The following is a 24,545-nucleotide window of genomic DNA, read 5'->3' as shown; positions in this document are numbered from 1 at the left end:
TTTACTTCCACCAAAATGCTGGCACTATGGGCTCATCTGCCTGCAAGGGATGTAGGATAAATATGGTTCATTCTGATCGTAAGTATGAGGAGACCAGGACTAACTCTATGTAGCAGAGCTGAGTGCGGGTTCAGTGAACCACCTCTCCACTGCCTGACTGTGTGTCTGCACGAGTGCTCTGGTTCACGTGCACAGTGGGCAGCTGGACCCCTTAGACCTGGTGTTTGACATGGGTTCTGAAAGACTGGCAAGCAACTATCCTTTGCAACAGGGGCGAGCAGCAGCTGTGGAGCATAGCCTTCGCATCTTTTTTAGTTTCCTGAGGCCAGAGTTCTCTCCAGTGAAGAAACCTCTTTGCTCTCGTTCATTTGGAAAAACTGTTGTCTTAAAGGGGTGTGGTGTACATGCATGTGCATGTGCGTGCACTGAAGCTGGATGATTTTTATGGAAATTAACAGAGCAATGCTTCAAACACATTGAGAAGGAGAGTTTGGAAGGGGAAGAGATGTTGACAGAGAGCAGACAGTTCCTGGTTTCTGCAGATCTGTCGTGCAGAACCCAAGATCTAGGGAAGGGACAGCAGCCCCTAGTCAAGTCCATGACTTGACCCTGATTATAATTTTTCCTTGTCTCCCTGCTTAGCATTTTCTTTCCTTTCCACTTTCCTCCCCAGCAAGCTACAAAACTCTTCGGAATGGCTGCTTTCCTAAAGCCCCAACATTTTTTTCAGATCATATAGGAAGGCAGGCTGAGCTAACCTCACAACGGGGAACCGCTGATGGGAACCTCAAGAGCAGATTCTGAGACCACCCTGTCTCCCCTGCCCTAGTGTCCCACCACCAGCATTTCCAGGTGTGGGGCCCTCACATAGCTCCTTGGCCCCTGCTGCCCATCACCTTCAGTTCTTCAGCCTGGAAACCCCGACCCCATTCTAGCACTGATGATCCTCTCCTTCAGTCTGTGTTTCTCTGACGTGGAGCTTAAGTCCTACCTTCAAGATGAATCATTATGTTTTAAGTTACTGCCTGGGCCCAACACCAAGTAGTCGTGAGAAAGATTATTGAGAGAAAGCTTTGTAGAGCTTCTTTCCATTTATCCTTTCTGACAACGAGCAAAAAAAAAGAACTTATTGGAAAACCTGGATATGACTGTATGTTCAGAAAAAAAGAAAAGAGGGAGGTTAGAGAGATGACCCAGGACACAGCCCAAGGTCATAAAATGAGAGGAAAGAGTTGTACAAACTGAACCCCCACCCCAGTGTCTCACCCTTAGGAAGGCACAAAGCACTGCTCCATGTCCAGCATACCCCCCACCTCCTGCGCTTCTCAGAGGTCCAGCCTTTGCTCCCCAGTCCCCTTCATTCCATCCCCTGCGCTGCGAGGACACTGATCGGTAGCTTCCAACATCATAGGCCCTCACTTACCTTTCCATTTTAACATTCTTTTCAAGCCACTCTCTCTAGTGAGTGTAGCAGCCTGAGGACAGGGTTTAAGTCCCATTTATTTCTATCCCCTCGTATATGGTGCTACTCAAAATATGGTCTAAACCCAGCATCAGCCTCAGGCAGGTGCTTGCTGGAAATACAGAATATCAGGCCTTATCAGAGACCTCCCAAATCAGAATATCTGGGGTAGAGTGGAGGAATCTGTTAGAGCAAAACTTCCAGGTGATGCTGGTGCTTGCCAAAGTGTGAAAAGCATCACTCTGAGGTATAGACACCAGTGTCTTGTGCACAGTAGTTGTTAAATAAACACCACTTGATTTGAACATATGTGTTAGATCATAGTATAGAGCCAAACACTAGCTCCCTGAGAGCAGAGAGCCCGTCTCCTTTACTGCTATGTTCCCAGCTCCTCACATGATGGCTGACACTACATTTGTTGCTTTAAAATAAAACTGGATAGTATCTTGTTTTGGTTTTGGTTTCTCTCCCACCTTAACCTTTTCTAATTAGAGCCTACAAAACAGCAAAGAAAATCACAATGAGGATGTTTAAAGAATAATCTCAAAATTTTGAGATAATACATCAACGCCATGACAGTGGAAGGGATGGGGGAAGAAGGGGATGGGGACTGAAGAGTACACTTATCTTGATTAAAATAAAATGGTTAAAAAAACACCAGTGCCATGTGGATAATTAATGACCTCGATTTGCCAGTAATAATATATTCTATTCTTATAACACTCTGGTTTTCAAAATTCTCTGAATATTTTTCTCATTGATCTTTATGAAAATCTGGTAGAATTTGTTTTCCTCTTAGGGCACCTGGGTGGCTCAATGGGTTAAAGCCTCTGCCTTCGGGTCAGGTCATGATCCCAGGGTTCTGGGATCGAGCCCCGCATCGGGCTCTCTGCTCAGCAGAGAGTCTGCTTCCCCCTCTCTCTCTGCCTGCCTCTCTGCCTACTTGTGATCTCTGTCTGTCAAGTAAATAAATTTTTAAAATCTTAAAAAAAAAAAAAGAATTTGTTTTCCTCTCCTAAGTAGCCGCAGAGATTCAAGGAAGCCAAGAGAATAGTTCTAGTACAATGAGAACCCAGATTGGGAAGGCTATGTGCTATGGTGAGCGCTGTGAAGTATGTAAGCCTGATGACCTGTACCCCTGGAGCTAATAATACATTGTATGTGAATAAAATTTTTTTAAAAAAGAGAACCCAGGATTTTGTGTTCCCACTCATGGAACAGTTTGCATTCTACTGACATAATACAGTGTCTGAGTGTTTCTGGTAACTTACCTCAGTAAGTCTCTGATTTAATTTCTTCATCTGTGAAATGGGGGAAATGATAGTATCTACATTATAGTCTCATAGGAATGAGACATTATTATCTAATTATGAGCTATAATTATACTCTATCTTATATAAATTATCTCATTAAATGAGATAATAATAAATGTAAAGCACTTAGTACATTGCCTAGCATAAAATTAGGGTTTAAAAAATAAAGCTACTGCTATATTAGCATTGATTATTACAGTTTTTGGTTACATCTGACGTTATCACATTTGTTAGGACACTACGCTGTTGACCACCTGATTGACAGTGCTCCATATGTAGGTCAGCACAGGCCAGGGTCAACTCTCTCTGGGAGGGTGTTCCTGGCTAACTCCAGGAGCCGTCCATGGCATTCAGTCTGATCCTCGTGGCTGGGAGTGCTTCTGAGTGTTGCCCTTCTCTGGGTCTCTACTCATGCTAATTCTTTGCTCATTAAATCTTATAACCCATCAGGAAGCTGGGGTATCTGCTGTGGTCATAGTGCTCACTTCTCTGTCTCAATTTCATACTGCCTACTCATTCCAAACACGGGCCTCCCTTGCCTCACTTGCTATGTTGTTAGGGCTAAGCTCTTTGAAAAAATGAGGTAAAATCCCAGCTGTTAACCAAATATAAAATAAACACACATCAAAATTTTATTTAACTCTGCAATGAATAATGGAACCCGTAAGATGTTGGCATGGGCTTAAGAGAGAGTGTTCAGTGGACACACGTTGAGGCCATCAGGAATGCTGAAGCTAATGTACCAATCATTGCCGAATAGGTTAATATCCATGGAACAATAATCAGTTATGATCCAGACATAGTTTATTTGCATTTCTTTTCCCTCCCAGCAAGAATTCATTTGTATTACTACCTGTTTTTATCTACAGAGCTGTACAACAGCCCCAAGACCATGAAAAGCAGGGATGACTGGGAAAGATGTACTAGGCAGGACCTCCAGTCATCTTTTCTGCACACTTTGAAGTCTAAGTTCTTCTGTGACCAGGATCTCAAAAGAGTAGGCTAGTGTTAGAGGAAGGAAGAGAGCATATAACTATATCCAGTTTTCTCATTCTCCCTGCCTAAAAAGGAGGCTTCATAGTGTTTGTCTCAAAGGGGCTACATGGACATCTCTCTGTCTCCGTTTTTTAGCTCATCTTCATACCCACTTACTCTTTTCTTGCAGCTCCCACTTCAGAAGTCCCACAGACTTGTAAGGTTCCACTCCTCCTCTTTAGAAACTCGACTTTTCCCAGAGGAGAAGGGAGGCTTCCCCAGCTCCCCGATCCTGGTTCTATCTCAATGTCTTGCAAACCTCAGCGATTACTCTTTGTCTGAATGTGTATCCAGGTTGTCCTCCAAGGGAAAGTAGAGGGTTCTGGTAACTGAGGGAGGGCAGAGCAGAGCAGATACTGGATTCTTAGTTCAGCTTTCCCTTCAGCAAGTGGGATTGCTTAATATCAAGAGGCCAGCCACCTTGTAAAAGACCCTGAATTCCCCCAGGGGAGCTAAGTCTTGTCTAATCTAAGGAAAGGATACTGCTGTTAACAGGACTTTGGCCTTGCATCCTGTGGAAGAATAACCTCCAGGCGTTTTGTGAGCAGAGGACCAAGTGAAGGGGGCGGTCTCTTTGTTATGCAGAGGGAAATGTGTGCTCCACTTAGGTGTTTTTCTTTCTTGTATAGAAGAAAAGAGCTGTCCAGTGGTTACTACCTCACATAAAGGTTAAAAAATTAGAATTTGCGATTTTGAAAAATAAAACTGGGGTCATAAATAATAAGAGAGGAATGATGGGGATCGGCCCAAGGTTAGATTTAGATGAAGGACTCAGAATCCAAGGTAGTTCCAGGACCGTTTTGATCAAGACAACTGCTTCTTGAGCTTTTCAAATAAATGCTCAGTATTGGCTCTCTGCAACAAACAGACTTACTGCAGAGAGGGACGTGCAGAGATCCTTCAGAACATCCATTTCTGCTCATTCCCACTGGCAGCCTAACACATGAAGATTTGGGGCATTTTTGCTTTCCCCAGGAGACATATTTTTTTAAAAGATCATTAATCAACATATGAATTTCTTATCATGTCTTAAGTAAAATGTAGTGACTTCTCTTCCCTGTGGAAGCAGTAGCATGTTCAAAGAAAAGCACGCCTGGGGAACCTGGAAGTGTAAATCCACATTAGCCACTAGGTAATTGATTATTTCCATCAAGTCAGGCCATATCTTGAGTCTCCTCTTTTTCATCTCCAAAATAAAGGAGTTGGAGTACAGCTCTCTAAAGCAATTCTCCCACCATGTTACTCCTTGAGGTTGGGGCAAAAAGGCAAATGTGAGCCCTCCAGGCTGGGATGAATAGCCCGTCACACAGATGGCCTTTGCAGGCTGTGGAGGGACCACCTCTTGCTTTCCCCTGCCATGGACACTGTCAGGATATAAAAGACCTTGTTAAACTCTACCAGGAACACACCTGAGTCCCAAAAGGGGTACAGCAGGATATAGGTACTACATATAATGGTGATTCTCCTCCTGTGCCTTCTTAAATGTTTGCTTCTATTCTGAGTTAACTCCTTAGGCATTTTTGCCATTTTCAACCTGTTACTTGTTCATTTATTTGGTCACCAATTCAAAGTTGCTTGAGAATGTTCTAAGTACCAGACATTATCTTGAAGCCAGGAGATATAATGTTGAACAAAGCAGTTGGGGTCCCTGCCCTCCTAGGATCTATAGTCTGGAGCAGGATATAGACCACGGTGAAGATCATAGTGAAGTATAGGATGTATGTGGGCCCATTTAATGGACACCTAGTCCAGAGAAATGTGTATACTGAGTCTGGAGGAAAGAAAATGACAGATTGACACAGAGGCAATAAGTGTGATTTAGGCAGGGGGCACCTGTGATGCTACATGTGGGTTTCTCGCAAAATTAGTGAAGCTTAAGCTTCCTGGTATACCAGTAAATGAGATATTTTAAAAGGGGTCAGGGGAAGAAAAACCCGAGTTAAAGCATTTGCTAATTTCCATGCTGTAAATACGCCACCATGGTTGATGTCAAGGTACGGTTTAACCACCAACCCCCAAGAGCCATTAATATTTAACAACAGAGCTTTTGAATGAGTAGTACCAGCCCCAAACAATGCCTAGTAAGCTTGGTGCCCTTTACTTGGACAAGCCTCTTCACAGTGTCTTAGTAGGGGTTCTTCTAATACTGGGCTCTGAGACAAGAATTTATATGCACGTAGTTTATCCCAGAAATGCAAGAAACAGACACAGGGAGTGGAGAAGCAAGCCAGAAAAGGGAAAGAAGCCAGTAAAATGTGTGTTTCTACCACAGCTGGCAAGTAGAGCTTTATCCTGCCGGAGAGTTCTGGGAATCGGTGAGACAACAACATTAGGAAGAAGGGAGCCTGGGGAATCAGTAGGGCAACTAATTCCAGTTCCTGGCAGAGGTCCACTTCAGGGATATACTATTGCCCTGTTACCTTTGATCTTCAATGATGGGCACAGTGTCCTTGCATTGCTTTGGAGAAGACTTTAAAGCAAAGAGCTGTAGATTTTGGCTGTGGGAATTCAGCTAGCAAGCACACAAGTAGCACGCTATGGGCATGTAGTCCATAGCTACATGGCCATGTAGCGCCATCTGCTACATGTTGCCTGTACTTAATTCTGTATTTATATTTTGCATGTTTGAAATTAGGATCTCAAATTTTTATTCGTTTTAGGCCTTAAAAAACCTCAAGCCCCATAGTAATAGCTCCTTTTCATTGGAAAGAATAGTATATATGGGAAATTTAAAGAAATTAATAAGGGCATGCAAGAACTGGGAGAAAGCAAGATAGAAAGGAACCAGATGAAAATGGTAAGCCACGCCACAGTAAGGGTGTTGGGTCAAACATAGCTCATCTAGGTTTGGCTGGGGTTTGTGGGTCTCTGCAGAACTCAGCTGGGCTCCCGGCTTGCCATTTCCAGGACCAGCTGACAGAGCAGCCCCATTCTGGGATGGCTCTGTCCATGATGAAGGGCAAGTATACAAGAGGACTGGGGCTCCTCAGGGGCTCGGTTGGTTAAGTAACTGCCTTCAGCTCAGGTCATGATCCTGAGGTCCCGGGATTGAGTCCCGCATCGGGCTCTCTGCTCAGTGAGGAGTCTGCTTCCCTCCAACCCTCACCCCTTCATGCTCTCTTTCTCTGTCTCTCTCTCAAATAAATAAATAAATAAACTATTTAAAAAATAGGAGAAGACTAACAGAACTTCACAATGCCTCTGTTGGCTGTTGCTCACCAGTGAGTCATCTTCCATCTCCTCACATTCCACTGGCTAAGGCGACTCACTTGGCCCATCCAAAGCTAGTAGGGTAATGAGTTATGTACCTAGAAAAAAGCTTTCTAGGAAAAAGCTTTTTTCTAGGTACATAACTCATTTAATAAAGGATTTTTTTTAAAAAAAGGGAGACTTTGAAAAAGTAGCCTCATATAAATGCTCCCCGTTATGTGATCTATTTTATAAGATAGAGGCTTACCTTCTTTGTTAAAATTACTGGCTTCCCATTAAAGATTCTAATGACACAAAAAGCTGTAACAATAAAAATTACCAGAAATATCACTACTCCAGATAATCACTTGTAACATTTTGGTAGAAATCCTATAGTGGGTTGTTGTATTACCTAACTAAGTTACCACCTTTTCCCCCTGTAGGTGGATTGTAGTTTCTTACTTTACTAGCTTTGAGACCACCTATTAGCCTCTATAGCATATATAAATCATTACATTTTATTATGTCCCTGTTTCTCTTTCCTTACCATTACTCTCTTGTTTTAAAATGTATTTCCTATGTATCTTTGTAAAACACTTGCAAATACTTTGGGTGTTAGATAGAAAATAAGAGAACTTTTTCTTTCTTTCTTTCTTTCTTTCTTTCTTTATTTATTTGAAATAGATTATTTAAAACCTAAAAAGGAAAGGTCTAGGGAGAGTTATCCCAGTAATATTGAACCTCTGCTCCACATACCAGTCCCCTGGAGAGATTTTGTTAATTCCTTTGATGAAGTCCCTAGAGGTTGCAATCTAATTGTTCTGCTCTGGAATAATTTTTAAAACCCTCTAAGGGTTGAGAAAAATTGAATAAATACATGATTAAATTAGTGAGAAAGTAACAGAAAGGCATTCCTATGTGATGAGCAGGAGCAGGCGGGAAATTTCCTTATAAATTGGAAGTTGGCTGAGAAGCTGTAGATCTATGTGACTCCTAAACTTTGACGAGAATAAGGGAAATGGATGCCAGTGGAGGCATAGGAGCTTCCGGAATTAAGAATGGGACAGCTGTTAAGATCTGTTCAAGCTTTACTGAGTGAGAAAAAATAGCAAGTCTTATCCTCTCTGACACCCCAATCTCCTCACATACAGCCCAAATCAGACCCTAGGAGACCATTGCTTTTTGAGGTCACTGATCAGTTTTATATACTGTTTTCCAGAATGCTGTGTCTAGCTAAAGTCCAGTCTTGTGAGAGCAGGTTGAAATAATGGGAAATTACTTATATACCCAAAACAGGGAAGAAGGAGCAATGGTACAGAAATTCGATTGTTTTGTTTATAGCTCTCCAATCAAATGATTCTCTGCAGAGTTCAGTCATATACACGTAAAACATGAAAAATTCATCTTCTTCATCATAATATAAAACAAAAACAGAAAACAAAAACCTTCTCTCTATGTGTTTATGGAGAAGATAAAAATACAAATGTAGGTTGTATTTTTTGGTTTTGGTTTTAGCTAATAACAGATTTTTTAATAACCATGATTTGATACTGGTAAGATCTGAATTAATTGCCATTTGTAGAGTAACCATGGTGACCAACATATTGCTTCTGATTCCATTAATCCTGTGGAGATTAACTGTAAATCCCAAAGGATCTCTAGCAGTGATTCAGAAATAATCTTTTCACATGTATATTATTTGGTGACAGCCATTTTCTTTAAATATGTCTCTAACCAGCAAAGAGATAAGACAGCCCCGAATGAGGTGTCCCCGTTTCCCAAATTTAAAAAATATTTTACAAAATACAACAAATGACCAAAAAGTTAAATAGGTAAAAATTCCATATTAAGAAGGATTACTTTAACAAACATGTGTCCTATTCCTGACAGACATAACAGAGTAGGCTGTTCTATTCCAGTTAGAAATTTGCCTGTGTAGGACATCAACCTCAAGAGAGGAACTGGAGACAAAATTTGATATTCTTTAATGAAAAAACTTCCAATTATTATTTATAATATAGGAATTAAAAAGAATGAGTTGAGTCAGACTTGGGAAGAGGAATAGCTGATTGCCTAATCTGAGACTAATAATGTATTGTGTTTGTAAAATTTTGTTTATAACTTTGAACATAGAGTATGACCCCACCCCATGTAAAACCACCTTTGTCCTGCAACAACCTGGAGAGTCTGTACAAAATGTAGTAGCCTCATTTTATAGATGAGGATACCTCTACAGAATGCAGAATGACTTCCCCATGCTTAGTATTAGAGCTTTCTTTTTAACTGGTTGAATAAATTGCTAAGATTCTGAGTTGGAGGAGAAGAGAATTGGATTAACAACCCAACTTTTTTCTGACCTTAATTCATATTATATCCAGATGATATAAGCAAAACTCTAGGCCATTTGAGTAGCAGGAAGGATTATAAATTTAATGTGAATGCTTCTTTTGGACTAATAACCATCATTTCATATTTTCTTGCAGCCTACAAGACTTAAGAAGAAAAGATACCCACAAGCAGTTGGGTATGCTAACTTTTATTACTGAGATAGTCATAGAATGATGTTCAGGAAAAAATTCCTGAACCCTTCACAGTACATGAAAGAAATTTCAAAACAATAAGAAGCTGACAAGACTGATTGTTAGTAGGACTAATGTGAAAGTATTGTGTCAGTTTCATTGCTGCTTATTTTTGTTCTTGGCCATTCATAAAATAATTTTCATCTCCTAATTCATAGCATTTTGGACTCTATGATACGTAGTAATTCATAAATTCACCAGCATGATCTGGCTGGTGGTTGGACTTTGCCTAAAGCTACTTTGTTGGTGGTAGACATCATTGGCAAGTCTGTAGTAGTCAAATCAAGCCATTGCACCCCTGATTTCAAAAATGAGATTAACCAAATTTGATGGCAAATTAATCTTCTGTTCACCTCATCACAAATGCCCCAGACCATAATTTTAATCAACAGAAAAAAGAAAATGGTCTCCATTAGCTATTTAATCTTTTAAGGTAAGGGTTTTTAATAATTCCCTAGTAATTATAAAAATTAAACTTTTCCTTGGCAATTTAGGAGATTGAGGAGGTCACATTAAAATATTTCTTTAAAACAAATGGAAGGGGAATGGCTTTGATATAATCATGGCTATATATTTATATATTTTTACAAATTGTTAGGGAATCAGGAATACTGCATATGCATAAACGTGCAACTCATCACAGTAGCCTAAAACCCCATGGGTTATTAAATCAGAAATTAAGGGCACCTGGGTGGCACAGTTGCTTGAGCGTCTGACTCTTAGCTTCTACTCAGGTCCTGGTTTGGAGTCATGGGATCAAGACCTAAATCATACTCCATGCTTACCAGGGAGTCTGCTTGAAATTCTCTCTCTCTGTCCCTCCCCCCGCAAATAAATAATTCTTTAAAAATATAGATCAGGGGGCTCCTGGGTGGCTCAGTGGGTTAAGCCGCTGCCTTCGCTCAGGTCGTGATCTCAGGGTCATGGGATCGAGTCCTGCATCGGCGGGGAGCCTGCTTCCCTCTCATTCTCTCTCTCTGCCTGCCTCTCCATCTACTTGTGATTTCTCTCTGTCAAATAAATAAGTAAAATCTTAAAAAAAAATAGATCAGAAATGACATACTTGTACATGTTGAATAATAGAAGCAAGCATTCCATCAACTTGGCTCAAGAATACAAATAAGCTCACCAAGTTGTTCCTTCTTCATCTCTACAAAGGTGTATCCTAGTTAAGTTTATATAAATAGGGTTGCAGAGGGTGAGTTTGCCTAGGTCCAAGGAGTGCTAAATTGCTTCAAGCAAATAGTTGTCCTCTGTAAGCTCAGAAGACCATGTCCTTGATACTGTAGCCTCAACCTCCTCCTTACACAATGACACTCTCCTATGACTACCCCCAACATTTTTCTGGTGATTTCATTTCTAGCTGTGTGCCAGGGTAGCTTTGTCTGTTAACATGAGGACTCTATACCTAGAGCCTTTCCAGGAATAGTCCTTGGTTAATAGGCCTTGGTTAATAAGACCTCTTAGGAACAGGGAGATAATTTAAAAATTCCCTAAGGAAATCCAATTAGATTTGAGTTCCTTTGAAAGAACCTTTGGAAATTCTTTGTAAAACTATGCCAGCACTTGAAATTTAAGGTGTATTCGTGTGTAGCATGCATTTTACACCTTAATTCACTATGAATGTATCATTTTTCATAGATCACACACATAAGGTGAGAGAAAAATACTGTTTTCAGTGTTTGCTTTTATTTTCTAATTTATGATACATGCTGACTTGCCTGTTGCTAGAGAAATATATTATCAACTTTGGTATCAGAATTAGAAAGGTTGTATCTCTGGATTTTTCTGAAAAAATATACCATGTATCTGAGATGTTCACAGAGGTCATAGAGTATATTTCTCCAGCTATTTTTTTTATTAACATATAATGTATTATTTGACCCAGGGGTACAGGTCTGTGAATCGTCAGGTTTACACACTTCACAGCACTCACCTTAGCACATACCCTCCCCAATGTCCATAACCCAGCCACCCTCTCCCTACCCTCCCACCCCCCAGCAACCCTCAGTTTGTTTTGTGAGATTGAGAGTCTCTTACGGTTTGTCTTCCTCCCGATCATATCTTGTTTCATCTTTTCCTTCCCTACCCTCCAAACCCCCCACTCTGCCTCTCAAATTCCTCATATCAGGGAAATCATACAATAATTGTCTTTCTCTGATTTCGCTCAGCATAATACCCTCTAGTTCCATTCACTTCATTGCAAATGACAAGATTTCATTTCTTTTGATGGCTGCATAGTATTCCATTGTATATATATGCCACCTCTTCTTTATCTGTTCATCTGTTGATGGACCTCTAGATTCTTTCCATAGTTTGGCTATCGTGGACATTGCTGCTATAAACATTCAGGTGCACATGCCCCTTTAGATCACTACATTTGAATCTTTAGGGTAAATACCCAGTAGTGCAATTGCTGGGTCGTACAGTAGCTCTATTTTCAACTTTTTGAGGAGCCTCCATGCTGTTTTCCAGAGCAGTTGCACCACCTTGCATTCCCACCAGCAGTGTAGGAGGGTTCCCCTTTCTCCACATCCTTGCATCATCTGTCATTTCCTGACATGTTAATTTTAGCCATTCTGACTCGTGTGAGGTAGTATCTCCAGTAAATAGATACCAGGAAATACCTGGTATCTCAGGTATTTCCCTGATGCCAAGTGATGTAGAGCAATTTTTCATGTGTCTGTTGGCCATCTGGAGGTCTTTGCAGAAATGTCTGTTCATGTCTTCTGCGCATTTCTTGATTGGATTATTTGTTCTTTGGGTGTTGGGTTTAGTAAGTTCTTTATAGATTTTGGATACTACCCCTTTATCTGATATGTCGTTTGCAAATATCTTCTCCCATTCTGTTAGTTGTCTTTTGGTTTTGTTGACTGTTTACTGTGCAAAAGGTTTTGATCTTGATGAAGTCCCAGTAGTTCATTTTTGCCCTTGCTTCTCTTGCCTTTGGCAATGTTTCTAGGAAAAAGTTGCTGTGGCTGAGGTCCCAGAGGTTGCTGCCTGTGTTCTCCTCAAGGATTTTGATAGATTCCTTTCTCACATTGAGGTCTTTCATCCATTGTGAGTCTTATTTTTGTGTGTGGTGTAAGGAAATGGTCCAGTTTCATTTTTCAGCATGTGGTTGTCCAATTTTCCCAACGCCATTTGTTGAAGGGACTGTCTTTTCTCCATTGGACATTCTTTCCTGCTATGTCAAAGATTGGTTGACCGTAGAGTTGAGGGTTTATTTCTGAGCTCCCTCTTCTGTTCCATTGAACTATGTGTCTGTTTTTGTGCCGGTACCATACTGTCTTGATGATGAAAGCTTTATAATAGAACTTGAAGTCTGGAATTGTGATGCCACCAACTTTGGTTTTCTTTTTCAACATTCCTCTGACTATTCTAGGTCTTTTCTGATTCCGTATAAATTTTAGGATTATTTGTTCCACTTCTTTGAAAAAGATTGATGGTATTTTGACAAGGATTGCATTAAACGTGTAGATTACTTTAGGCAGCATAGACATTTTCACAATCTTTGTTCTTCCAATCCATGAGCATGGAACATTTTTCCATTTCTTTGTATCTTCATCAGTTTCTTTCATGAGTACTTTATAGTTTTCTGAGTACAGATTCTTTGCCTCAATGGTTAGATTTATTTCTAGGTGGTATATGGTTTTGGGTGCAATTGTAAATGGGATCGACTCCTTAATTTCTCTTTCTTCTGTCTTGTTGGTGTATAGAAATGCAACTGGTTTCTGTGCATTGATTTTATATCCTGACACTTTACTGAATTCCTGTACAAGTTCTAGCAGTTTGGAGTGGAAACTTTTGGGTTTTCCACAGAAAGTATCATATCATCTTCAAATAGTGATAGTTTAATTTCTTCTTTGCCTATTTGGATGCCATTTATTTCTTAAAAATTAATTTCTCTGATATAAGGATTTATTCAACTTTTGTTTGACATCCTTAGCATGTAAATTGCTTTCCACCCCCTCATTTTCAATCTAGAGGTGTCTTTGAGTCTAAAATGAGTTTCTTGCAGATAGCATATCAATGGGTCTTGTTTTTTTATCCATTCTGATACCCTTTGTCTCTTGATTGGGCCATTTAACCCATTTACATTCAGGGTAACTATTGAAGGATAGGAATTTAGTGCCATTGTATTGCCTGTAAGGTGACTGTTACTGTATATGGTCTCTGTTCCTTTCTGGTCTACTACTTTTAGGCTCTCTCTTTGCTTAGAGGACCCCTTTCAATATTTCCTATAGGGCTGGTTCGGTGTTTTGAAATTCTTTTAATTTTTGTTTATCCTGGAAGCTTTTTCTCTCTCCTTCTATTTTCAATGACTGCTTAGCTGGATATAGTATTCTTGGCTGCATATTTTTCTCATTTATTTCTCTGAATATATCATATGAGTCCTTTCTGGCCTGCCAGGTCGCTGTGGATAGGTCTGCTGCCAATCTAATATTTCTACCATTGTATGTTACAGACTTCTTGTCCCCACCTGCTTTCAGGATTTTCTCTTTATCTCTGAGACTTGTAACTTTTAGTATTAGGTGATGAAGTATTGACCTATTTTTATTGATCTGGGAGGGGGTTCTCTGTGCCTCCTGGATTTTGATGCCTGTTTCCTTCCTCAAATTAGGGAAGTTCTCCACCATAATTTGTTCCAATATACCATCTGCTTCTCTCTTTCTTCTTCCTCTGGGATTCCCAATTATTCTAATATTGTTTTGTCTTATGGTATCACTTATCTCTCCAGTTCTCCCCTCATGATCCAGTAGTTGTTATATCTCTCTTTATCTCAGCTTTCTTATTCTCCATCATTTGGTCTTCTTTATCACTAATTCTCTTTTCTCCCTCATTTATCCTAGCATTAAAAGCCTCCACTTTTTATTGCACCTCATTAATAGCTTTTTTTATTTTAACTTGGTTAGATTTTAGTTCTTTTATTTCTCCAGGAAGGGATTCCTGAGTATCTTCTATGCTTTTTTCAAGGCCAGCTAGCATTTTCATAATCATTATTTTGGACTCTAGTTTCAATATCTAATTAATGTCTGTATTGCTCAGGTCCCTAGCAGTCAGTACTGCCTCTTGTTCTTTTTTTTTTTTTTTTGAGGTGAGTTTTTCCACCTTATAATTTTGTCCAGAGAAGAACAGATGAATGAGAGCTCACAATGCTAAAAGCAGAACAACAACCCCAGAAAAATATACAGTAAATAAATCAGAAGAGAATTGAAACTGGGGGGGGAGGAAAATATATATAAATATATGATCAGGATGGTGAAAAGAACAGAGCCACACACTTGATTTGGGGTGTGTTTTTATCTGTTAGAAGAAACTGCCTCCCCAAATTTAAAGACAGGGGAAAAAAACTGTATATATATGTATATAAAATGGTAAATATATATATTTATATTTATTTTTATATATTTATATTAAATTTTAAATATTTGTATATGTAAATAACATATATTATTTATATATGTATATATATTATTACATGTATACATATATATAAAATGGTAAACTGAAGGGATGAAATATGACTGTAAAGATGAAAATCTAAAAAAAATTTTAAAATGATAGTAAGTTGGTTGAGAAAAGAAAGAAAAAATTTAAAAAATTAAAAAAAAAAAAAAAGTGAGAATGTGATCAGGCCAGTAGGAGACTAGAAGAAAGCCATACACTAAATTTAGAGTATATTTTGGTCATTAGAAGAAACCATATCCCAAAATTTTGTTGGAAGAAAAACTTATATGTATCCTAAAAATAAGATTAAATACAATGAAGGGATAGATTGTGACTATAAAAATGAAAGTTAAGAAAGATTTTTATAAAGGTATTGATAGGATAAGATGTTGGTTAAAATAGGAAAGAGGTTGCGTTGCCTGGGTGGCTCAGTCATTTAAGCATCTGCCTTTGGCTCAGGTCATGATCCCAGGGTCTTGGGATTGAGCCTGGTACTGGGCTCCCTGCTCCATAGGGAGCCAGCTTTTCCCTCTACCACTCCCCCTGCTTTTGTTTCCTCTCTCACTTTTGTCAAATAAATAAATTAAAAAAAAAAAAACTTCAAAAAAAATAAAACAGGAAAGGGGAAAAATTAAAAGAAAAAAAGAAAATTTTAAAAATTAACTTTCAAAGACTAAAGAATCTTGGAAAAAGCCATGAATTCCATGTGTTGTATTCCCCCAGTGCTGGAGTTTTGCAGTTCTCATTGATTGGTGAACTTGGTCTTGCCTGGATGTTCTTGCTTATCTTCTGGGGAGGGGCCTGTTGTAGTGATTCTCAAATGTTTTTGCCCAAGGCGGAATTGCACCACCCTTGCCAGAGGCCCAGCTAAGTAATCTGCTCAGGTTCACTCTTGGTAGCTTTTGTTCCCTGAACACTTTCCATAGAGCTTTGGAGGACTGGAATGAAAATGGCAGCCTCCCAATCTCTGCCTGGAGGAGGCGAGAGTGGGGGGCCTCACTCAGCACACCCTCAGAGAAAAGCAGTCGATCACTCCCATCTCCCTGGTCTCCAGCCTCACTCCATGCTCACCTGGCCTGTGACCAAGTGTTTCTGTCTCTGGCACACGGCCCCATTTGGAGTCTCCAAACCCAGCAGATGCCTGCAGCACACTTCCGTGCTGCTCCTCCCAGTGGAGGAAGGGAGAGTGTCTCCCCATTTCTGCAACCCAGCAGATGCCTGCAGCACACTTCCGTGCTGCTCCTCCCAGTGGAGGAAGGGAGAGTGTCTCCCCATTCCCTGCTTAAGAGCATTGGCTGACTGTGCCTCAGATCATGATTTAAGGTAACCTCAATCTGAAAGTCCGCTCCTCAGCTCCATCTCTACAGCCGGCTTCCCCACTCCGATACCTGGGAGCTCTGCTACACTCAGGCACCCCTGGTTCTGTGACCCCTGAGTGTCCTGAGAAGACCACACTGTCCCAGTGAGTTCTCCACCCCCTGCTTAGCCACTGGAGTGATGTCTCTCAGTGGAGACGACTTCTAAAAGTTCTGACTGCATGCTCTGCTGCTCTACCACTTGCTGGGAGCCGTCCCCTCCCCCACCCACAGTACATCTTCCCGTATATCGTCTCAGATTCACTTCCAGAAAGCGGTCAATTTTCTGTTCATATAATTGCTGCTATTCTTTTCTTTGATCTCTTGTTCAGTTTGTAGGTATTTAGAATTGTTTGATAACTATCCAGCTGAATTTCTGAGACCAGGCAAAATTTAGGTCTCCCATTCCTCCACCATCTTCCTCCTCTTCTCCTTATGATTCATTCTTGAAAATTAACATTATCCCCATCTCTCCTAGGCCCCGATTGTCCTAGCTCTTTAAGTTGTTATTATAACAAGGGAAAATCATGCTTTTGTGTGTGTGTGGTGGGCTCTAAGGTGAACAACTGGGTTTCTTAAAACTGAGGAGTTTCTAGGAACATTGGATTTTTATTGCAAAAACTGGAAATGTCATGAATAAACAAGGATCATTGGGTCACTCCAGCTATAAAGGTACTACATAAGGTGTAGGTAAAAGGGAGAAAGGAAAAACCAGTAGTCATATTAATATCACCCAATAAAAAAGAATTCTTAATACAAATATCCTGAGTATCTGAAGGGTGAAATTGCACTGAACTAATTAATTCTAAATGTCAGGCATTTGGGCTTCATATTTTGCTATTGCCATCATCTGTGGGACATAGTCCTCCTCCTTCGCTTTATGTTTGTTCTCTGCTGATGGTTTCTTGCCTGTTTGTCTTTTAGGTCAACTCAAATCAAAACATACTCTTGGGATAATGCCCAGGTTATCCTGGTTGGGAACAAATGTGACATGGAAGATGAGCGGGTCATTTCAACAGAGAGAGGCCAACATTTAGGAGAACAGCTTGGTAAGTGATAAGCTAACAAAACAGAGCTTGGTCATTATTTGTAACAGTGCACAGAGTCACGGCTAATTGCTATGATGGGCTTAATAGAAGGACTTTCAACCTTATAGTAGAAGCCAGCATATCCTCGGTAAGTAGTAAGTGGATTTCGTCCCACTTTTTGCGGCACTATGAGAATTCAAGCATAATAACCAAAATGTTAATCTAGTACAAGGTATTCAAATTTTCATTTCATGAGAAACACAGGCTAAGCCCTGCCTGCTATTTCGTCATTGCATTGTTTTTCTCCATATACATTTTGCATTGACTGAGCATTTTATTATCCTGTGTGATTGTTGTTGTCAGGTTTCTACCAGAAGAGTTTAGTAGCACAGAATAATAGGTCACATTATAGATTCTGGTTCTGGGGACATCACTGACAAGGCTTGCTGCTGTTAAAAATGTTTTTGAGACTCATTCTCCTCATCTCTCAAAAATAAGTATCATGACCCATTCCTCCTTTACCAAGCTTTTGTAGATAAAACTGAGATTAGAAATAGGTATTAGAGAGCTTCGGAAGTCACAAAGCCCTTTTAAACACAAAACATTGTATCTTGAGAGAAAAATACTTGAGTGAGTAGGGTAGAGTTTCGTGCACAGGAGGGAATCATGATTGATTTATTAGTTCAAGGCATTTACACTGAGCACCTCTGATATGCCCTGTACTATGCCAGATATCATGGGGTGTACAAAAATGTATGATTCACTGTCCCTGGGCTCAAGTTGCTTTTAGTCAAGTGGGAAACCTAGAGATCCACGGAAAAAGGCAGAAACAGCCAGACAACAAAAACAGGATAGTTAGGAGGCCGATGCCAAGAGAAAAGCAACAGGGGGAAGGAGGCAGACTGGAAGAGAGGTACCAGGAGGTGTGGGAGCAGAGTGGGACAGGAAGCAGGTAAAGCTCAAAGAAGACAGGACACCTGGAGAGAAATGGTATGGAATTAAGCAGAACAGCTGGGAAGAGGTGAGTGATGAGAGGACATAGAGATCATATGGGTTAAACGCCAAGATAAGGCCTGAATGGACCCTAAAGAAGAAGAGAATTTGAAAACCACAAAGAGGAGAGAAAGCTTGATGAATAAAGGGCACAATGGACCAAGGACAGTGAGAGGAGAGTGGGTACAGAAGTTGGAACTGAGTGTAATATTACTGAAGTAGAGAGCAGATCTGAGGAATAATGGAAACTCTGGAGCGAAAGAGGTGGAATTCTTTTCTTTTTATTCCTGCTCCCCTTCCTTCCCTCCCCCTCCCCGTTTCCCTCCAACTTACACAACAGAGAACATCAAGGTATTCTTAGCAGGGCAGAGTCTGGCTCTTCAGCCTTTTTGGCTAGTACCTGCAGTAAGAAATATGTTCAGTCCAGCAATCCAGTGCATACATATGTACAGAGAGAGAAAGTATATTTACCCTTACTGGATTAGATTCATTCTTGTATTTTTCTATTTGATTCTCTTTCTCCCTCTGTCTTTTAATAATGGTCTGACCCACTGTTGATTTTAGGACTTAGTTATGAGTCTCAACCTACACTTTGAAAAGTGCTGCTATGAAGGGCTTGTTTCAGATCAATCTGCTGGTACTGGACAGCGCATATGGGAGAGCAGAGACCCTCTCAGTGGGTCCCCTTTGGGTTACTCTGTCATGTGGTAACCTCCTAAAGGAACTATGCACGGTCCATTCTGAGAGCTTAAACACTTCTTCATGAGATCAGTGCACTCATTAGACTAAGGGCCACCTGATGACCACAAGAACCCTTCCACAAATGTTTGTGGAGCTTCCCATGAGAAAGTCACATAGCTCATGTCTGGTCTCTCTGTGGTTGCTCTTGAACCTTCAGCATTTCGTTCATAGGGGTTTTCCCATTTTATTACCTTAACAACATTTTCATTGAAAATTCTGAAAAACTTGGCAAACTCTCCTTATTTCTCTTAGCACGTCAGAAAGTTAGGATTGGAAAATAGTAGATCTCCCCAAAGAGAAAAGAAGCCTAGGAGTGAGTTGGCATGGTGGCTTCCTGAAACCATCTCTAGTTTCCCTATATTTTCTTCACTAGTCAAACATGTGCCACACTGGGGGTGGTGGGGGAACTGCTCCACAGGTCGAAATTGTCTCTCTTTATATAAACCTGAAAACTTTGCTTTAAACAAAAATGGATTGAAGGCAAACACTGTTAAGTGTCACCAGTAGAGAAGAGCCAGATAACCGCATAAATTCTTCACTACTTTGATAAATTACTTGGATGTTCAGAAGAGTAGATTATGGAAGGAAACACTAGAATGATGGGAATGCTTCAAGAGGGTGAGCTTTCTTAGAACTAAGCCTGTGTCTACATCAACAGGAACCCTGTTCATGCAATGCCGGCTGTAGAAAGTTCTTGAAATTGTGAAGCAGAACTGTCTGATGCTCCTGTGCAAGTTCTCCCAGTGGTTTCTAATTGATTTTTTTTTCTGTTCTCTATTTAATATAACCCAGCAGTTGTCATAGCAACCAACACTTGTGCAATCTTAGAGAGTCATTTACTTCATTTAATGTGGTTTGTTCTTCTCATGACTGCACACACTTCTACAATTGATCATGAGAGATCATTCGTATGGAAATAACCCACTCTTACAACCTCAATGTAAATATTTTAAAGGTCTTTGCTTTATTTTTTTTATATTACTAACAAAACCCCATTGTCCAGAATTCCCTTACATACACACAGAGATTGGGCACTGTTTCTAAACATCATTTCCACATTTTAGTAAATGGCTGAAAATAACTCTTCTGTCAGTCTGGTTACAATTGCAAATCCTAGTGAGGGCACTGGAAGGAACTGAGTTGTAGGTGAGCTCTTTAAAAATCCCTGTTTGGCAGTCGCCATTGTTGGTCGGTCCTCTTTAGTTCACCAAGCATTTACTAAGCGTTCACAATATGTCAGCTGCTGGTAATACCATCCCCTACTGTCTAGGAACAAATGTAGCAGCTGAGATAGACTAGACAGATAGACAGTGAGAATTTCCCTTACCTTATTTTCTGTTCTATTTGGCCTGTGGTAAGGGCCCTGCCTGTAAAATTTGGCCTTTTGGCTTCTACCCTATGATGCCCTCTGTTCTCCTCCTTCTCCAGCCATAACTTCTGTTTGCTTGGAAAATCCCTCCTCTTTCTGCTTCTTGCACTTTGGCATTCTTTCGTGAGCCCACCACTCTTCATTCTCTCCCATTCACTTTCATGCTTAGAAGTGCTGCCACAGACCATGACAACCAAATCATTTTTTCAGTTCTAGTTCCAGTATATTAACCTACAGTGTTATATTAGTTTTAGGTGTCATTCAACACTTCCATACATCACCCAGGCTCCCCATGGCAAGTGCATTCTTTAATCCCCATAACTTGTATCATCCTTCCTCCACCCACTCCCCACCTTCCCTCTGGTAACTATTAGTCTGTTTTCTATAGTTACAACTGTTTCTTGGCTTATCTCTCTTTTCCTTTGCTCCTTTGTTTCATTCTTAAATTCCCCATATGAGCGAAGTCATACAGTATTTATCATTCTCTGATAGACTTATTTCACTTAGCATTTATACTGTGTAGCTCCATCCATGTCATTGCTAATGACAAGATTTCATTCTCTTTATGGCTGAGTAATATTCCTCTGGAATATTATTGGAATAATATTCCAATAACACACCACATCATCTTTACCCATTCATCTGTCAGTGGACACTTGGATACCTCTATAATTCGGCTATTGTAAATACTACTATAAATGTAAGGGTGCATATATCCCTTTGATTTGGTGTTTTTGTATTTTTGGGGGGTAAACACTCAGTAGTGCAATTAGTGGTTGGTAAGGTGGTTCCAATTTAACTTTTTGAGGGACCTCCACACTTTTTCCACAGTGGCTGGACCAGTTTGCATTCCCACTAACAGTGGCGGCAAATCTTGTTCTAGTCTCGCCCTCTCCCTGGAGCTGCAGGCTCCTCTGCCCCCCTCCCCCCAATAGCTGTGCCTAGTCCGTGTGTCTGTTGTAAAGTGGTTCTTTAATCATCTGCAGCTAAATCAGCTGACGTTCTTGCTCAAGTGCACATTCATCACCTCAACACAGTCCTGTTGCTTTAGAGTTTCTGAAGTTGAAGCCCAGGAATATCCATTTTTAAGAAACACTCTCTGACTTTTACACAACACTAGTTTTAGTATGCTGGCTTAGATGGTGGCAAGTATTTGGAGAAGGTAGAGAATTACCCTTGGAGCTGAAGATTGTCCTATAGCTGATATTATTCTTTCAATGCAAGTTTTTAACATTCATTACAGATGCATGTACCTGATGCATGTAACAATATATAAGAATGTTTTAGATTTGTATTTTATCTAAGGAACAAATTTATCCTATGGTAATAATCTAAATATATGTATAATATTATAACTTAAGCTTTATAGGTAAAACTGTTTAATACTAAATGAGAAAAAATGGGAATAATTAAAGTTTTCCTAAAATAGTTGTCACTCAAGTAGAAATAAAAACAAGTAAATTTATGGAGGGGAAGGGGTATGTAGCACTTGGAATTATAGATGAAAGGAGATTTGAACTATTTTTGTAAGTTCTGAAAGGGCAGAAAGTACAGAATTTCTGGTTTGCCAAAAATGTAGTCAGAGAAACAAAGACTACAGATAGAAAAAATTGGGAAGGATTATTTTTTATGAATAATCTGTAAGGATTCAGTTTTGAAATGTTTCTAATTTGTATTAACATTTCTTCCTAAATCAAATAATACTTATTCCCTTTTACTCTTCAAACAGCTCTCATATTATGTGCATGTATTACTAAATTCCAGACCCATCTTTCCCCCTTGTCCAGCACAGAGACCCCATGAAGATTTCTGACAACTCTAAAATATGTTAACACTTGCCCACTTTTCTAGTCTGTAAAATTTGTCTCTCATTTTGCCATTGTAATGACTTATTTTGTTTTGATTATCCATCTGACAAATACTTATTAAACACCTACAGTAACATCTGGGAGTCATAAAATATGTATCTTCTCTGTTGTGAAGCTTAACATGTGGTCTGTATATCAAAAACATAATCAAATATCATGAATATATAAATCAAACAGCTGGAAAACATCAAAACAAGTGCAATTTGAAGAGTGGAAGAAGGGCACGGAGTTGTAGGAGTAGACAGTGCTTCTGTTTTTAGGAATATGAAGACTGACAAAACACATTCTGTCTATACTCTGAGGCATACTGATTGATAAAGACTGGCTTAACCAGTCCCTTGAAGGGAATAATATGTTGAAGTAGAAAGAAGTAAATTAAAGACTAATAAATGGAAAAGGATACTCATTCACATCACAGATACTATACTAAAGGAACCGACTGGATGTAAGCAGGATATATAATTATTTCCTAAAAGATATAAATAAATCAAGGAAGGTAGATCTACCATGGCTGAAAGAGTCTGGACTACCTGTGAACATTTCTGTTGAATCAAGGATAAGAATCTAGGCACATTGACCATACCGCCCCAGATGCCTTGTTATCACTGGTAGAGACGAGTTAACTGAGGTGAATGGACCATCAGGGGAGTCTCATCCAGGGGAGTCTACCTCCTTGGATTGTAGAGGCAATGCTTTGGATTCCTACTAAGTCTGCACAAACCCAGGGTTGCATAAATTGAGAATTCTGAATCTGGGATTCTCTAATCTGCTCTGCTCGTATGAGTCTTTTAAGGGCAACCACCCTTGTCTTTCCCTGCCAACCCAGGGAAGAGAAAGCAAGGCAGTCACTATAATAAGAAATCATGTTGTCATGGGAACCATGAACTTTTGGATCCACCTGGTCTGACCCTAAGCAGCCAGACTGTCTTCATATGTTTTTTATTGAAGATAATTATAATTGTAGCATCATACCTTTCCCGACCTCTAAGCTCACTCACGAGTCATTGTATCCTTAGTACCTTGAGGTTTACTTTTGTACCTTGAGGTGCAGAATAAGTCTTAAATGAATTTGGTTTTCTGTTTTATAGTTTGGGAGGGAATTAAGTCTATTTAAACTCTTTTCTTGAATGCCAGTCTTCCAGTGATGATGCCGTAAAGTGATTGCAACCCTGTTAAGGATAAATTTTCTTAAATACAGTCTCACCCAAATACATAATTTCTGCTTTCAACAAATGTCCATCTTTCTGGAGTCTCTTCCAACATTAGTTTATTCATTTATTAAAACTGGAAAATTCTTTGGCGATTTTGTGCTTTATAACCTCTGGAAATTCTTAATGCTTTACTCTTTGAGCCCTAAAACAGACACTGAGACAGCAGTAAGCCATACAGCAATTTCTTACCTTTAGAACACCAGTTTATAGGGATTCCTGAGTGGTGCAGTCAGTGAAAGGTCCAATTCAGGTCATGGTCTCAAGGTCATGAGATAGAGCTTGCAGGGTTCCATGCTCAGTGTGGATTGCTTCAGTTTCCCTTTGCCCCACCCTCTCCTTTTCTCTCTCTGAAATAAATTTTAATAAAACAGCGATTACAGATTACAGATTACAGAATCTGTAATCAAAACCACATAGGTTTCTTCCAAATAATGAAAAATTTGTATTATAGGGTGTGTTATTGTCGCACTGAGAGAGCCACAACTGCTCTGAGACCAGGAATAACAGATGAATTAATTCAGAAGTCACAGATAGGCCTCAGAACACTGATGGGGTCTTCCTTTTTCTCAGAAAATTCAAATAAAGCAAGACCAAAGCAAGGAGAAGGAAATAAATCTAGAAGGAAGATTGGATCTAGAGTAGATATTCTGAAAAAATCTGAATGCTCAAGCCATATCCAGGTCAATTAATTGGAATCTTGAGAAATGGCACCCAAAGCGTTAAAAAAATATATATATATTACATTGCAGTAATAATTTACATATATTAATTTCAGGAATATAACTTAATGATTCAATATTTGTATATATGGCAGCATAATCACCACAAAAATTTTCATTAACCTCTGTTAACATACACAGCAAAATTGTTTCTTGTGATGAGAACTTTTAAAAAATAAACTGTTTTTTAAAAAACTAAAAAAACAACTTTTAAATAAAAATACAGTATCAG

At 39.6% G+C, this 24,545-nt stretch overlaps 1 protein-coding gene across 2 annotated transcripts in view; it reads left to right on the top strand.

Moving 5' to 3' along the window:
- RAB3C (RAB3C, member RAS oncogene family) overlaps positions 1 to 24,545 on the top strand; it is a 306,139-nt gene that overhangs the window by 227,741 nt on the left and 53,853 nt on the right. For both annotated transcript variants that reach the window (XM_004744620.3, XM_004744619.3), the window contains exon 4: positions 17,309 to 17,433. In XM_004744620.3, coding sequence (XP_004744677.1) covers positions 17,309 to 17,433 — 125 coding nt within the window. The remainder of the gene's footprint in view (positions 1 to 17,308; positions 17,434 to 24,545) is intronic.

Source organism: Mustela putorius, unplaced genomic scaffold (assembly GCF_011764305.1).
Source record: "Mustela putorius furo isolate JIRA1106 unplaced genomic scaffold, ASM1176430v1.1 tig00000145_pilon_pilon_pilon, whole genome shotgun sequence".
Taxonomy (NCBI): domain Eukaryota; kingdom Metazoa; phylum Chordata; class Mammalia; order Carnivora; family Mustelidae; genus Mustela; species Mustela putorius.
Note: the sequence above shows the minus strand (reverse complement) of the source record. Positions and strands in the feature narration are given on the sequence as shown.